The sequence below is a fragment of the Catharus ustulatus genome, chromosome 3, assembly GCF_009819885.2.
Source record: "Catharus ustulatus isolate bCatUst1 chromosome 3, bCatUst1.pri.v2, whole genome shotgun sequence".
Taxonomy (NCBI): Eukaryota; Metazoa; Chordata; class Aves; order Passeriformes; family Turdidae; genus Catharus; species Catharus ustulatus.
Genome location: NC_046223.1, coordinates 72,479,794 through 72,496,498, shown reverse-complemented (window position 1 = coordinate 72,496,498; position 16,705 = coordinate 72,479,794). Strand labels below are relative to the sequence as shown.

The following is a 16,705-nucleotide window of genomic DNA, read 5'->3' as shown; positions in this document are numbered from 1 at the left end:
CTGCCTCCCTGGAAGAGGACTTGGAGAGAATTTGTCTGAATTCCTTGATCCACCAGTTTCTTTACTTTCTGAGATCTCCCTGAGCAACTTCCCAGTCCCCTGGACAGTGTTCTTCAGTGCTAGGCAGGACCAGGCTTGTCCTGGTTCAAAGCTTCCTTCTGTGTCGTGGATGCCCTGGTCTCGTGGGGACCAAAGAGCAGAAAGTCACTGAGATTCCAGTGCTGCCCAGAGTCATGCAGTGCTGTGACACAATTATGGTATCAGCACAAGAGGAAGCACCCATAACCGGAGGTAGAAAGATGCAAGGATGAAATATGAAGTGTAGGAGGACAGGGACAGTGTGTTTGGGACTAGGCTGAACACCACAGGATCACAACTAGCAAGGGAGAAGTCAGCTATGATGCATCAACACCTCACACGAGTCACAGGAATGAGAAAGAAGAGACCGAGGGACAGTGCCTGCCGCCCCTGCCCTCTGGTGCGGTTGCCCGCCCCAGCTTACATCGGCAGGAGAGATAATTTTTCCTTCCTCCCCAGACGCGCACCCGTCAATCCTTCGGCTGCCCTAGCAGCTCTCACCTCTCAGTTCCCAACAGGAGTGGGAGAGCTCGGCAGCCCTTCGGTGGAACCGGAGTTGAGAAAGGGTCCCACCTCTGGCCCCTCACCGCCCCCCTGCACCGCGGCTCTGGCAGAGCTCCTGGAATGCTCGGCGGTGGCGAGCGGCTGAGGGGCAGCGAGGCCGGCGGTGCCCGGGGCTCGGAGCACCTCCAGCGGGCAAGGGTGGGCTCCTCGCACGGCCGCCGCGCAACAAGTCCCGCCGCCGGGAGGGGGAGCGCAGCCCGCCGTGCGTCTCCAGGAGCCGGCCGGCCCTGCTCCCCCCGAGCCAGCCAGCCCCCGGCTCCCGCGGCAGGACTGCGGTCGGGCTGCCCGGCGGGAAGGCTGGAGGCTCGGCCCGGCCCGGCTCACAGCCCGGCCCGGCTCACAGCCCGGCCCGCTTCCCGCCCGGCGCCGCCGCCTGCCAGCGCAGCCGCTGCCCGGGCCGGGGCAAGGGCAAGGGCAGGGGCGAACCGCGGGCGGGCTCAGCACGGGAAAATGCGAAAGAAACGGGATCTTGATCCGTTCTTTCTGCTTTCCTTTTGTCTTCTGATTTTTTAATTTTTTTTTTTTTTTTTTTTTTTTTTTTTTTTTGGAGGGGGGTGTTGTCCCTTTTTATGACAGCGAGGGCACAAGGCGAGTGAGGAGGCGGAATCGTCTCGGCAGCCGCTGCATTTTGTGTGGAAGCCGCTCGGGGGTTCATTAATATCATTAGCATTTAACCCCCTCCCTGCCCCCTCCCCTTGGCAGCGCGGGGTGACGTCACGCGGCGGCAGGAGTTGGGGGGAAAGCGAGGGAAGCTCAGTGGGCAAGGGGCGTCCCTCTCCCCTCCCCGCCGCTGCCTGTCACAGCCTCTCTGCCGATATTATAGGGGCCGAAGCCTGGAGCTCAAAGCGCGAAGTCAGCCAGTGTAATGAACTTCTGGAAACCTTTCCCTTTTTATACCATTCAGTTTCTGAGAGGCAGAGACTGCCTCCTCTGACGCCTTTTCCCCCCTTCCATTATTTTTCTAGGCTCTGATCTCCCTGCTTGCTGCACCGAGGCGCTCGGCGCAGAGCCCCGCTCCCTATCCTACCTTCTCCTTCGCCTCATTGTTGTCCTGGCTGTTGTGGCTCTCGCTTGCCTTCCAGGAGCGCGGTGGCGAGCACAGTCGCACCCCCAGCACCCTCCCAGGGTCCCGAGAGCACTACTCGCAGAGGGGCAGCCAGCAGCCGCCGACTTTGGGTCACTTCGTTGTTTATTTTTTTCTTTTTTTCCTTTTTTTTTTTCCTTTTTTTTTCTTTTTTAAATTTTGCTCCACTTTTTTTCTTCTGCCCCCCACCTTTCCGCGTCCCCGCAGCGTGTCCCCGTCCCTCGGGAGGACATCGCTGCGGGAGCGGGGCTGCGGCGACGATGTGCCGGCCCCCGCGGCGGAGCCAGCAGTGAGCACCCAAGGGAGGCACCTGCCCCGCGGAGCAGGGGGGGCCCCGGGGGGGCCGCACCGCCTCGCCCCGGCGCCGACACTTCGCCCCGAGTTTAACGACACGCGGGGGCTTCGAGCATGAGCAAGCCGGCGGGATCAACAAGTGGGTAATAACGCGGTGGAGGCTTCGAGCAGCCTTTCCGAGGCCGGCTGCAGCCTGGCCTGGGGGGCGGGAGGTGGAGGGGTGGGAGAGGAAGGGGAGGGGGGGTTGTGGCTTCGGTTTGCACCCCCCCACACCCCGCGCCCAATTGAAAAAGAAGTGTATATTTCCAACCGGAGTGGCAACGAATATATAGGCTCAGGGTTGTCCCGATGGAGTTTGGGCCTGGGGCGTACGAAAAGCCGTTTTCCTGCTGCGTACCCTGGCTTTCCGTGCCGGGAAACGGGGCAGAAGCCCATGGGCAGCGAGCCCCCGGGAAGGTGGCTCCGCCGACGGCGAGGAGGGGGCTGGTCCCGCCGGGATGCGGGCGGTTGCGTGCGGGTCTCCGGTACTGGGGTGGAGGGGAGAAGGCTTGGGTTTAAAAGGCATTTCGGCGTTTAAACGTGCTGGTTTTCTCACGGGCTTTATGCAATCTTCTGCGACATAATAATTTCTTTTTAAGAGTTTGAAACTCCGGTCACTCAATTACACGGAATCGCGTAAGCAACTCGGTCGAAGGAGGATTTAAATGCAATACTTTGCACACCATTCCCAGTTACAACAAATAATCCTGCAACGAGGAAAGCAGAAACAACTTAAAAGTCACATTTTCCTTAATCCTAAATCCATGCACCTCATAACTGGGGAATTTAAAGCATGACTAACCGCTCTTACAGAATGGCTCAATTCGTATAATCCCAACGGGACTTTCGGAGTTTGTAATATGGATGGAGTCAGTAACAAAGGGGGAAAAAATACCCAATCCAATTTAATGTCTGACAAGTGATGGATAGGACAGCTATTTCCTCTGCGCTCCGACAGGCTCCCGGGACTGCGGAGCGGCGGCCAAGGGAGGCAAAGCTCCCTCCCGCCGCGGTACCTGCCACCGACCGCCCCCTGCCAGCCCCGCGGCCTTCTCCTCGCCACTGCCCTCCATTATTTTGACCCGAGTCCGCCCTTTGTCCGCGGGGGCCGGGAAGCCGGGGAGGAGGGACGGGGCGCGGCGGCGGGGCCGGGGGCAGCCGGGGGCCGCTCGGGCGCGCGTGGAGGAGCGGGCGGGCGGCGCGGAGCCCCCGGAGCTGCGGCCGAGCTGCCGCCGCTTCGGCCTCGCTGGTTTGTCCTCTTCCTCCGTGGGGCAGGGAGCGGCATCGTTTTGCCCCAGCCCCTCGAGGGAGGAAATAAAATTGTAGTCGACGCGCTAAGGTGCTAACCGGGCAAGGGGACGGGGGCTAAAAGAGCTGCGGCGGCCGGGGCTGCTTCGGCCGACTGCGCTCCCAAACCTGCATGGGTAGCGCGAGGCAGCCGGAGCGGGATCGGGCCCGTGGGCAGCCGGGCAGGGATGTTATCGGGGCTCCTGACAGCTTTCTGAGTGATGAGGAAGGGGCAGGAAGGACCAGGGGGTCTCGTCCCCAAAGGGCGGAGGAGCTTCTGCAGGAGACATTTTGCGGAGGTGAAAACCCGCTGGGCTGGATCGCGCCTCAGGCCCCACGGCGCTGAGCGACCCTGGCCACCGCCGCCGCTTTCACTGCTGACCCCCTGACCCCTGGGGACCGCCCGAAAGGGACCCCCAGGCCCGACTCAGTCAGACCCCACGGGGATGGGAACACTCTGTGTCTGCTCAGGGCCGGGGCCCGAGCCCAGCCGGCCTCGGCAGCGCATGTAAAAGCCCGACCAGCTGTCCCAGGGCCTGGGCGCTCGTTCCGGGGGTCCTGAGGGGCTCCCGGGCAAAGGGGGTTGCCTCTTGGCTTTTCTGCCCGCCGGTGGGCGCCCGGCGATGTCAGCTGCGATGTCTGCCTGGGTGGTAACAAGACCCCATCCCGCCGTCCCCCGAGCCCAGACTAACTTCTTTCAACAGCCTCTGATGGTAATTACAGTAATCGGGGCTGCCATATATCCTTTAAGCAATTATGACACACAAAAAAAGCCCCCAAGGACCCCCTGTCGTGGGATGTTCAAAACGGTTTCCCTGCTGAACAGAAATCCCATTTTCTTAGCGCTAAAACTTCTGAGACGAAGCGGTACCTCGGGGAACCGGAGCGCTTTTAAACAGAGTTAATCAGTTATCGCATGACCCCGTGTCAAGCTTACATTTTTCCCTTCCCACCCCCCGCTCTGCCTCTTACCCGTCTACTTATTTCATATTTTGCCCTGCACGAAAGTTTTCTCACAACAGCCCCCGCGGGGCAGGGCTGGGGGTTCGGGAGGTGCAGGGGGGTGTGCAGAGCGCGGCCGGGGGGCTCCAGCCGCTCCCTCCGCCGTGCCCCCCTCCCGGTGCAGCGCCTCGCCGGGGGCCGCGGAGCTGAGCGAACCGGGCACGCAGCTCCGGCGGCTGGAAACGTGGTTCTGTGGGTTTGGTGAGGTGCTCCAGGTTCTCGCGATTTATAGCAGGAATACCGGGACGTGTAAGGAATATACGGGCCGTATGTTTACATGCATGGTGTGGAAATAGACATACATAATGCATAGGTGTTTCTCTTTTTTTTTTTTTTTTTCCAAAGCGGCTCCCAAACTTAAAATCTGTGTGGGGAATACTAACACAAGTTTCTTCCGTCTCCTCTGGCCGACTTTAGTGGCGGCAGAGCCAGAGCGGGCCGCCCCGCACCGCAGGCCTGCCGGGGAAGCGGGGACCCCGTGTCTGCCCGGTGTCCCGGGGGTGGCGGTCACACGGCGGGCCCGGGACCGCGGCCCAAGCCGGGCCCGATGCCGCGGGAAGGGCAGCGGACGGGGCCCGGCACCTGGAGCGGCGGTGGGACGGATGCGCGGGGCAGCGCAGCAGTGCCGGGCTCGGCACCGGGATGCAGCACCGCTGCACGTACCGCTTGTGTCTCCCCCACCCCCAGCCTGCCCCTCCTCCTCCGCCTTTGTGTGCGTGCGTGTGGATCCTCTCTCTCCCCGTGGATGCTAAGGACTGGAGAGGGAAGTCGGGCGCTTTCCCCCGTTTGCATTGTGCGATATCCGAATTCCCATGCTACACTTTTTGACGGGTCACTGGTGCCCCAATAGGCAGGTGGCAAGGAGGGCTTGTAATTACACACTCCCAGAAACCGTGCCTTGGCCTCAGCCCTCCTCACGGGCGCCTACCTGCAGCTCCAAAGCCGCGGTTTGCTCGCAGGCAGTGGTGCGGGGGGGCATCCTTCAGCTGCGCTCCTTATTAATTGCGCAAAAGTTTTGTATTCTTTAACCTCTCTCCCCCCTCCCACCTTCCCTCCCTCCGCCACCCCTCCCTCTCGCAGTCCCTAACCTAATCCCCGTCCCTCTCGCCGTGTTGTGTATAGCAGCTGTCGGGTTTCATTTAGGGGAGAAGCTGGCAGCTTGTGCTCATTGGAGGCAGTCAAACGAGTTTCAATGGGCAAAATCATTAAGTTAACACTTTATCTAATGTCCCTATTGTCTGCCAGCAGGCATTGTCTTAGAGCCTTAGCGCAGACATGTCTGAAAGTATCTCGGACTCCTAAATTCTCTAGGGAGCGAGAGGAGCCCCTGCGGCCTGTTTCCATTGCCCCCCTCCCGCCCCCCAGCACCGCTCCTCCCGCTGCGGCTTTTCCCCCTCCAGCCTTCATCCTCACCCACCCGTAGCCGGGGCTCTTCCAAAACTACTTCCAAACAAATACAGGGGCCCCGAGAGACCTTCATTAGAGTTTGAAGACCAAGGTTTGGAGAGAGGGACTGAGTTTCTAACTTAAGTTCTGGTAAGACCGAAGAAGGCTGTTTGAGGCAGAGGAAAAAAAGAGAAGAGAAGAGAAGAGAAGAGAAGAGAAGAGAAGAGAAGAGAAGAGAAGAGAAGAGAAGAGAAGAGAAGAGAAGAGAAGAGAAGAGAAGAGAAGAGAAGAGAAGAGAAGAGAAGAGAAGAGAAGAGAAGAGAAGAGAAGAGAAGAGAAGAGAAGAGAAGAGAAGAGAAGAGAAGAGAAAAGAAAATAAAAATAAACGAAAAAATTAAAGGAAAGAGAAAAATGAAAGAAAAACGAAAAGAAAAAATAAAGGAAAAAGAAGAAGAAAACAAAGAAAAGGAAAAGAAAAAATAAAATAAATTAAAAAAAGGAAAAAGAAAAAAATAAAAGTAAAAGAAAAAGAAAAACACCCCAAAAAAACCTAGAGAAACGGCAGAAGCCGAGCGGGGTTTTGGCGGGTTTCTTGAACCGGGCTGTAATAGTCTCTGTACGAGTTTTCACATCTCCCTGAGAGCATTTGCAATTCTAGTCAAAGCCGGTGCTAAAGTAGCGCCCGGCGAAGCGGGGGCTGCGGGCGAGGCGGAGCGGAGCGGGACAGAGGGGCACTGCCCACCCTCTAGGCTCGCAGGTCCGCTGACTCTTCCGCGCACAAAACGGAGACGGAAAGTTTGCTGCAGGTTTTGGGGTGAAGAAAATGGCACGCCTTCTCTGCGGCGGAAATCAGCCTTCTTTCTCCAGGGTTGCTAGCGAGGAGAGGAGGTTACTTGGTTTCCCGGTCATTTTATTTTGTTTTGGTTTGGTTTATTCTGTGCATCAGTCTCCTGACTGGTCTCCTGCCCAGGGAAAGTGCCGTCCTGTTTGCCGAGTGCCAGAAAGCGAGGGAAACAGATCCCCCCCCGTCACCAAACCCCCCGAATTCCCTCCCCTCCCCCTTCATCCTCACTTCTAGCAGGCAAGACTGCTGCTCCCGCTGCTGTAATCTTCCCTTCCAAAATGGGTCTTGGCGATTATAGAAGATCCAAATAAACGTAGCGGGGCATGAATAATGCTCATTGTAGAAAACTGACACTTGCTCAAGGAAAAGAAAGTTGGCTATAAAATCACTTCATTATTTGCTTGTACTGCGGCTCTGGGGCTAATCCCTCCGGAGGTCAGATTGCTGAGCGCTCTCTCTCTCCCTCCTTCCCTTCTCTGCTTTCAGGTCGCATTTTAGACATCCCTTGCAAAGTGTGTGGGGACCGCAGCTCCGGGAAGCACTATGGAGTTTACGCCTGTGATGGGTGCTCGGGGTTTTTTAAGCGGAGCATCAGGAGGAATAGGACCTATGTTTGCAAATCAGGAAATCAGGTACCAGCCGCAGCCTAGCCCTCTCACCGCCTGCACCCCCTACCCTGCATTTCCCCAGGCGCCCGCATTGCCTTTGCCTCACCCACAGAGAGACACCCGCAGCAAGATGCAGCAGCCGCAGCCTTACACTCCCTTCCCAGGGGTCCCGGGACGAGGTCGGGCGCTGGGTGCCCCAGCCCGCCTCCCCCTCAGCCCACCGGAGAGGCTGGGGCAGATGCGCAGGGAGAAGGAGGGACGCGGGCAGGGGGAGGGCAGTTCCAGCACACCGCCTGATTATGGGAGGACAGAGTGGGGCAGCCTCCCGGTGAGCCTCAGCACAGCCAGGCGAAGGACAGCCATGGGTTTACACGCCAGTGTGTCATGCCCGTGCCCAGGCGGAGGCAGCTCCTCTTTTTCCCTTGCTGCTCCGGCCGCTCTCCTTTCCACTCCCGGAGCGGGGATGCGAGGCTGGGAGCGCGGAGGGATGCGCGGTGCCGCGGAGCGCCCCGAGGGGGCGGCGCCGCCGTCGCTGTCTCGGGTGCTGAAGGCGGCCCGGCCCGCCCCGCCCGGCCTGGCCTGTCCCGGGGCCGAGCACCTGGCACGGCCCAGCACGGCCCGGCCTGTCCCGGGGCCGAGCACCTGGCACGGCCCAGCACGGCGCGGCACGGCCCGGCAGGGGCGGCCTCTCCGCGCCCGGGGCCGGCGGGGTGGGCGCGCTGCTGCCCCCGGCCCGACGGCTGGCTGTGTTGCAGGGAGGTTGCCCGGTGGACAAGACGCACAGGAACCAGTGCCGAGCCTGCCGGCTGAAGAAGTGCTTGGAGGTCAACATGAACAAAGATGGTACCTGCTCCCCCTCTCCCGGGGCTGGGGTGGCGGGGCAGCAGGAGGGAGCTGCTCTGAACCGGTGTCTCCTTGGCCTGGCCACTAATGACCCTCCCGTCCTGCGGCAGCCCTCGGATACTTCTCCCCAGTCACCTCTCGGGCTGGGGGACACAGGGCTGGCCTCAGAAAATTGCAGGGAGGGAGGGAAGCCCGGTCGAGCAGTGCGGGGCAGCCAGTGCGGATCCCCGAGGTGACCCCCTCGCCTCTCTTTGATGCCCCACAGCGGTGCAGCACGAGCGGGGCCCCCGAACGTCGACGATACGAAAGCAGGTGGCCCTCTACTTCCGTGGGCACAAGGAGGAGAGCGGCGGAGCCCCGCACTTCCCCGCTGCCGCCCTGCCGGCACCCGCCTTCTTCACCGCCGTCTCCCAACTGGAGCCCCACGGCCTGGAGCTGGCCGCTGTCACTGGCACCCCGGAGAGACAGGCTCTGGTGGGCCTGGCACAGCCCACCCCAAAGGTCAGTCACTGCCCTGGCCCCCGCAGGCTGCAAACTTTGCTGCTGAGGTGCCTGCAACCTGTCGGCTCCTTCCTGCCTCTGGGGTAGACATGACAAACAGCAAAGCTTGAAGCTTTGTAGGTTGTGGTGGGGACTTTCATGAAACCCCTAAAAACTGTGAGGATATGAGCTGTAACACCCTCTGGAGAAGGGGTATGCAGCAGGACCAACTGATAACCTGCTCCATACAAACCTTGTCTCTCATACATTCTTATACCTTTATGGATGCAGAAACGCTCCTCTTGCCTGTAGCCCATCCACAAATCACATTTAAACCTTGTTTCACAAGGAATGCAATCTCTGTGAATGAGTTTTCTTCAGCAAAATGCCAATCTCCACAGTGATGTAGTTCAGAAAGTACTTTGTGTACTGACCAAAGCCTGCAGCTTGTCCCCACAGATACAAAACCCAAACCTGGCTAAGCTGGCTCTCTGCACTACTTGGTCGTGACATTTTCTAAGCAGCCCAGTGGAAGCACTGCTGTGGCCTCTACTGCACAAGAATTAGCTGCAATGCAATGTTTTTCATTAGCCTTTTTACAGTGGCATTTTTCATCTTCACAGTATCTAGAAAATCACAGAAGAAACTGCTTAAATAGTTCTGCATTTTCAGAGCTGGTAGGTAGCTTGGCAGAGCCCACCATAAACACGGTTACAACATATAGCTTTTCATGGTAATTTTGAAAAATGCTGAATCAGAAATTATTTGGCAAGAAAATGTAGCACACATTTGAAAACATAACTCTATTTAAAAACCCTACACATCCTCTAGATACTTATGCTTAGCTCTGTACATCTACTTACAACCTGTTACAGTCAGAGAGCAAGATGAAGGTTTAGGTAAATGAATATTTACTGCTTTGCTGAGCAGGGCTGGAATGCTAAATCAGCTTATGAAGAGAGGTTACAAACTACACGTTGTTAATAAAATTGTAATTCTTCTAACTGTGCTATCAGAGGTGTGGTATTGTATAACAAAGTAAAGCATGACATATCATTTTGGTACACTTCTTCTTCCCCCCCGCCCTGATGCAATAATTTCATTCTCCTTTCAACCTCCTGCTCTGAACAGTTTCTTTAGTACAGCCCATCCACATGGATAAGCAGCAAGGAGCAGTTGGAGTGAGCCCACTGCAAGCAATGCCCTCTGCTTGCAGAACACGAGAGTGCACACTCTGTATTAGGCATGAGCAGGAGCACTGCATGCAGGGGAGAGAAGAGCAGGCTGCCTTGGTGACACTGTATGAAATGGTTTTATTTTCTCTTTGACATTAGTACCCACATGAAGTCAACGGTACCCCTATGTATCTCTACGAAGTGGCCACTGAATCCGTCTGCGAGTCAGCAGCCAGACTTCTGTTCATGAGCATCAAGTGGGCCAAAAGTGTCCCAGCATTCTCCACCTTGTCCTTACAAGACCAGGTAAGACACTGGGAGTGGCATCAGCCTGGCCTGCCTGTTAAAGAAGGCTCAGACTTCACATTGGGTCCTGAACTTCCAGCCCTAAGACCTTGAAATCCATAGTGGACTTCAACAGCTCTGAAGTTCAGTGCAGAGTTTCAGTCTGTCCCTGAAACCAGGCAGTGATTTAGAAAATGCTTTCCTCTGACTTTTATCTCATGAAGCAAGTGAAAATCAAGACAGGAAGAAAGAGATCTAACATAAAATGAATACTATGGAAGGACAAGTGCTAGAGGAGAAATCACCAGGCTGCAAACCAAGCTTAGCATGCCCAAACTGCTTCTCTACTCGTAGGACAGCTTTTCCTTCCATAAAATGGGGAATAGCATCTTACTTTGCTATTTTGGGATGAAAAATGCTTAGTTTAGTTTATGGTCTCAGGATATAACTGAGGTTATTTCTGAAGACCAATCCTCTTCCTCCTCCTCTTCTTACTCTGCCAGTTCTTCCTCTTCGTCCTCCCCCTCCCCTCCCCTCCCCTCCTCCTCCTCCTCCTCCTCCTCCTCCTCCTCTCCTCACAACTGTTTAAACAGCCAACATTTTTTCCTTATTCACCTTTGCTTACAATTACATCAATATGATGGAAGCAGTATTTGGCCAGCCCCCAATATTTTTTATCATTAATTAAAATCTTCCCTAATATGTTTTGTTTTCCTCTATGATAATTTGCCTTTGCCTCAAGTAAATAGATGAACCATACAAGATGGAACAATTTCTTAATGACTTGATTCTTGATGAGGACTCAGTGTGCTTTGTATAATGCATCAATTTTTAAGAAAGTAATCAGATAATTGTAAAATGGAAGGTGGAAATCTACACAAAGCTCCAATCATAAAAGACATCTAATACTTTGATATGATTGAGCTAATTTACCAAAATGGTAACTAGAAAAATTGTGCCATAGATGTTACATAGCAGTTGTCAGATGAACTAGTTCTTCTCCCCAAAAGCACGTTTTAAGTGTTGCAGTTGATATGTAAATATGTATTTTGAACAAAAAGAAAAGAGCTTCTTAGGAAACCAATATTGTTTTCAGTCTAAAGGTAAATAATGATGGTGACAATGTGTTGTAAATCTAAGATATATAAAAATGCTCATTTTCTAGCACCAAACCCAGGTTTTGAAATTAGACAGAGGACAATGCTGCTCAGCTCCACCTGCAGTCCTGCTATGCAGTGAGGATGAGAGGAGCAATGAGACAGGGCCTGGAAGGTCACACATGCCAATAGGAAGACAAAAATCCCAATGTGGCACCGATGCTGCTCTCTAATCATGTCTTCTGTGGCCTCTAATCCTGTGGAGCACTGGGTCTGTCACAGTGAGCAACCAAAGAAACAGGTTCAAGTGTGAGGGACAAGAAGCAGGTGTGCTGCTCCAGCAGCAGCCCCAGTGCATGGGAGGAGAGTGGGTCCATTTCCATGTCCACAGGAGGTTCCCTAGGCAAAGGGTTTATCTGATATAATAGGGAGGCATTTCCCACACCATCATCTCTGTTAGTGTGCAGAGGAGAAGGCAGCAGGATCTGGGAAGAAGGAAAATCTCCATGGCAGGTGACCAAGTATGTCTCAAACAGCATGGCCTGCCTATTTATCATAGATACCACAGTGCTCCTGTTAAATAACTGACTACCTCTTTCACTTTCATAGCAGGGACTAATCTTAGTGAATAACGTATTAAAAACCTTTCCTTAACATCACTCTCACTTGCTGTACCTCATTGCAAGTCAGCTTCCTCAGAACTCAGAGCTGCTCAGCTGAAAAGCTTTGATTTGGGCCTCTTTCTGCATGATTCCCCTGTAATACTTAGGAGAGCTGGAAAAGAAATAATTCTGATTTTAATCACCTTATTTAATGAATAATCATACAGTTGACATTTATAACATTTCTATTGCTTTATTTAATTTGACAATGGCCCAGCTGTAAATGTCTGCATTTCTCTTTTGGTATCCCTGACATCTGGCTGAGAGAGACTAAAATATTTTCCTGAATTTTGCTTTTTTCTGTACTCTTCTAAAAAGGCAAGTGCACTGTGATTTCGGGACTCTGCGATGGGGAAATAAACAGAAACCAGTTATCTGATAAAACTCAACTCTGAGCATTGCTGCATTGCTTACCTCTGGTAAAACAGAGGCTGTGTCCCTTCCCTAGATTCATACAGATAAGTCCATTTTGAAATGGAAACCACACAACAAAAACTGTCATGCTTCTAGTTCTGCTGGCCTGCACACCTGCCCACATTAGACAGGCTGGCCCAATGCAGGTCAACAACAAAAGGTCACACTAAGGATGGGGTTGATTAAGAAGCAAAACCAGCTGTTCAGAAAGCCTGGTACTTGTTTCTTTGAAGAAGGAGGGCTGAGTATGACTTCAGCATGAATTATTTTAATTGGTGGTTTTACAGACTTATGCATAGGCATGAAGAAAGCTTTAGCTATTGGAATAGTCTCTTATTTCCAAAGTCTTCTGACTTTAAAGATTTGGTGGGAAAGAAAATATGAAATTGATATCTTCTAGGAACCACTATTCATTACTATTGTATCTGCATGAAAGAATGCCAAAAAAAAGTTTTACAAAAGCAAATGAGAGGCTGGTGAATCATTTCCTATGTGGTTACAGACACCTGCACATCCATCAGGTGGGATTATCCAGAGGAGGGACTGGGTTTGCAGGTTGCAGTGGTTAGGAAACTTAAGAGTAGATTCATCTGCTCTTAAGAAGAAGAAAGCTGAGATGGGCACTACACTCTAGACACAGCACCCCCTCCCCATCTCCATTTCAGGCAATAATCTGGGCAGTTTTTGGTACTGTAAAACCCAGTGTAAGTGTTTCAAACATCAACTGTATGCAGACACACGAGTACCTTTCTGTCACAATTTCCTGACGTTATGGAGAAGTTCTGCAAAGCACAGAGGGCAAAAAGGCATAAAATGGACATCACCCTGCAGTGACAAGTTTAGAGCAGAGACTCTGAGAATTCTTTTTTCCATTCAGATTGGAACAGTGTGGTTTAAAACTTGTAATCATGGAATCACAGGAGGGGTCAGGTTGGAAGGGATCACAGCAGGGTCATCCCAGAGCACATGGCACAGGACTGTGTCCAGATCGTTCTTTAGCATCTCCAGTGAGGGAGACTCCACAACCACTTTGGGTAACATGTTCCAGTGCTTGGTGCACAGTAAAGAAGTTTTTCCTCATACTCAAGTGGAATTTCTGGTGCAGTTTCTGCCCATTGCCTCATGTCCTAGTGGCTGGCAACAAGTAATACTGTCCTGAACAGTAATATTGTTAAGAGTTTGCACATAAATGAAGGATTTACTTCTACTGATGCTTTCTGTATCACCTACTACTTTCACATATCTGATTCCAAGGATATCATCATTAATTCGGTACAGCATCTTTTTTTACTTCGTTCTTCTTTACAGACTCTTTACATATCTAAAATACCTTCCTTCCTCTTTTCCTAAGAAGCTAAGCTGCTGATAGTTTCAGGGACCATAGCAACATTAATGATTGCACATTTTGGGATTTTGGTTTGGTGGCTTCATTTTTTTTCTGCTTGAGTTTTGGGCAATCTGCTTTCACTGCATGGAGCTGCTAGAAGATACCTTCTACCACTACAGCTCTCCCCACTTCAAATCTCTCCCATCCTATTGTGTGACACCAGACCCCAGCAACATGTACGCACCACCACGTGCTTTTTGGCCATGAACTTCAGCTGAACCTGAGGTCCTCCAAACCTCTCTTAAGAGTTGGTCTGGGCTAACAATCCATAGATGCCCTCAAGATTAACATGTTTGGTCTGGCTTTGTCAGCCTGCATTTCCAGAAGTCTTGTTTCTTCAGATGCACCGCTGCCTCTTCAGGGAAATCACAAGCACTGCCACAGAGAAAACAGAGAAAAACACATCCTCCATACACACACGCAATGTGCAAAAACTGCAGAGAACTAGCAGTGCTGTCAGCATAGGTGCCTGGATATTCACATCTCTGAAAGGAAACAGCTCTTAGTGCCTGGAATTTCTGAGTGATTTTAAGCAAAAAAGCAGAAAAACAGGTGACACTGAGAAATTGTTTGTGCATCCAGACGCTCTGCTTGACAGATCTAGACTGGCTTAGTAAGGAAGGGGTTGTAAGATGGATGTGTGCTCTAAAGCACTGCTCCCTAAACATCCTGCATCCTCCACTGATGCAGGATGTTGTCCAGGCTTTTCTTCACAAAAGTCTGCATTCCTAAGGGAAAGGAATGTAATCCCCAGAGAGCAAGAGGAAAACACTCATCCAACCTGTCCTAGAACAGCTGTATAAGCTCTGAGGGGGAGGAGAAGAGAATCCATATCATGCTGAGAAAGCAAGTGTGTTCATGTTAAATGCTCTGGGAAAAGAGTTCTCACTCTCTTTCTCTTCCCTTTTGGTCCACAACACAGTGCACAGTGAGCCAACCCTCAGTGTTTTTCTACAATGCATAGACTTATTTCTAGACACCTTCTCAAAAGACTAAGAGAAGAGCTAATGAATGCTGTGGGGGAAATACCATGACAGGCATTTAAAGTAGTTTTTAAAATAACGAAATTTACATATTTAAATTGTTTATAAATCTATAAATTATACACTATGTTATATTGTACATCTATTGTATGACAGCTGATGCTTTTGGAAGATGCTTGGAGAGAACTGTTTGTTCTAGGAATAGCACAATGGGCCATTCCAGTTGATGCTAACACTCTACTGGCTGTATCTGGTAAGAATTGCACAATTTAATGACTTTGTTACAAAAATTACCATAAAAATACATTACTGAAAAAAGAACAACATGTAAAGAATAACAAATTCCTACTGAACAATAGAGCATACCTGTCATTTATAAATCTATATTTAAATGCAAATAATGTTGTTTTGTTGTATTCATGACTGCTTGCATTGTCATTTAAATGCAAATTACTGTGTTTGTTATCATCCAAGAGAAGATTTTATATTAACTTTCATACAATATAGTCAGTTTACATGGAACCAGATAGACAAGTGTGACAATAGAGAGGACATTGATACAGAGGATTTTGTCAGAAATCAATAAAAAATAAAGCAAATGCCTTTAATATTATTTATTTCATCTGTTTCTGTTTCAGGCATGAATAGTGACAATACAGATTCTCAGAAGCTGAATAAAATTATTTCAGAAATACAGGCTTTACAGGAGGTTGTGGCTAGATTTAGACAACTTCGGCTAGATGCAACTGAATTTGCCTGTCTCAAATGCATTGTCACTTTTAAAGCTGGTAAGCAGAAAGGATGTCTCACTTGTCTGGTCTGAAAACAATGAGGTTGCTGCTTTAAAGTGAAAATGATGTTTTAAACCAGGCATAGCTTTGTATTACCCAGTAGGTTTCCCGGTATTGAATTCCAATAGTCATTGCTGCATTTTGAAAGGGCTGACAGTGGAGTGCTGGGGAACTAATGGGAACATTTAATTTCCATTGATAGCACTAGCTGAACTGTTTTGATCCACCCAAGAGTCAAGCTGAACTAGTAACTGATCTGCTTTCCAGTGCCCACACACAGTGGTTCTGAACTGAGGAGTTTCCGAAATGCTGCCGCCATAGCAGCCCTTCAAGACGAAGCCCAGCTCACCCTGAACAGCTACATTCACACCAGGTCAGTGGTGTCTACTGTCAATGCTTCAGGCAGGTGTAGGGGTAAAATCCTGCTCTCATTGCACAGAAGGTAACATTTGCACTGTCTGAAATGGAGACCAGGCTGCTACAGAGAGTATACATCAGCTGTCAGCCTGCTGGGATTTGGCATTTTCTCACAAAGTAGAACCATAGAATATGTTGGAAAGGATACTTAAAATCATCCAGTTCAACCATTAATGCTTCCAAGTCCACAATTAAATCATGCTCCCAAGTGACACATCTACAGATGTTTTAAACACCTCCAGGGATGATGACTCCATCCTTCACTGTGCAGCCTATTCCAATGCTTGACAACCCTTTTGGGAAAGAAATTCTTCCTAATACCCAAACTAAACCTCCACTGGTGCAAGTTGAGGCCATTTCCTCTTGTCCTATTGCTTGTGACTGGAAGCAGGGACCAAAACCCACATCACTACAATTTCTTTTCAGGTAGAGAGTGATAAAGCCTTCCCTTAGCCTCCTTTTATCCAGATTAGACAATCCAAACTCCCTTAGCTGTTGCTCTAGACCCTTAACCAGAATTTGTGCTCTAGACCCTTACCAGCTTTGTTGCTCCTCTTTGGGCGTGCTCCAGCACCTTGACGTTTTTAAACAAATAGAAAAGCATTAAAAGGAGAGCTCTTCCTCTGGGAAGTGACACCAGCTGTGCAACGCTTTGCAGTTCAGGGGTTAATTTTTCCTCTATGTTTTAGTCAATCAAATACCACTAAAAGTGATGCTCAAAAAGTGATTGCATCTCAGACCAGAATGAGCACAATCTCTAGTTCCCATATAATCTCCTCCATTTTGCAGACACAGAAATCAGGACACAAGGAACTTTAGCGGCTCTTTCAAGATGCTGCCTGGAGCTTGTGCTCAGGTTCAAATGAAAACCCCAGAATTTGTGAATTCCACTGTGGTGCAGTTAGTTGCAGAGGAGGTCCATGAGATGGAAACAGCTGGAGATGGAGCAGTGGAAGAGGAAGTTTTATACCATTTTTTCCTTCTG

At 51.0% G+C, this 16,705-nt stretch overlaps 1 protein-coding gene across 1 annotated transcript in view; it reads left to right on the top strand.

Annotated features, from left to right (window-relative positions):
• Positions 1–1,321: 1,321 nt before the first annotated feature.
• The window catches only part of NR2E1 (nuclear receptor subfamily 2 group E member 1), a 21,400-nt gene continuing 6,016 nt past the window's right edge, over positions 1,322–16,705 (top strand). Inside the window, exons 1-8 of the mRNA XM_033053803.1 lie at positions 1,322–2,159; positions 7,065–7,210; positions 7,942–8,029; positions 8,295–8,530; positions 9,844–9,990; positions 14,669–14,765; positions 15,151–15,300; positions 15,571–15,676. Of these exons, the coding sequence (XP_032909694.1) occupies positions 2,135–2,159; positions 7,065–7,210; positions 7,942–8,029; positions 8,295–8,530; positions 9,844–9,990; positions 14,669–14,765; positions 15,151–15,300; positions 15,571–15,676 (995 nt within the window). The 5' untranslated portion in view covers positions 1,322–2,134. The remainder of the gene's footprint in view (positions 2,160–7,064; positions 7,211–7,941; positions 8,030–8,294; positions 8,531–9,843; positions 9,991–14,668; positions 14,766–15,150; positions 15,301–15,570; positions 15,677–16,705) is intronic.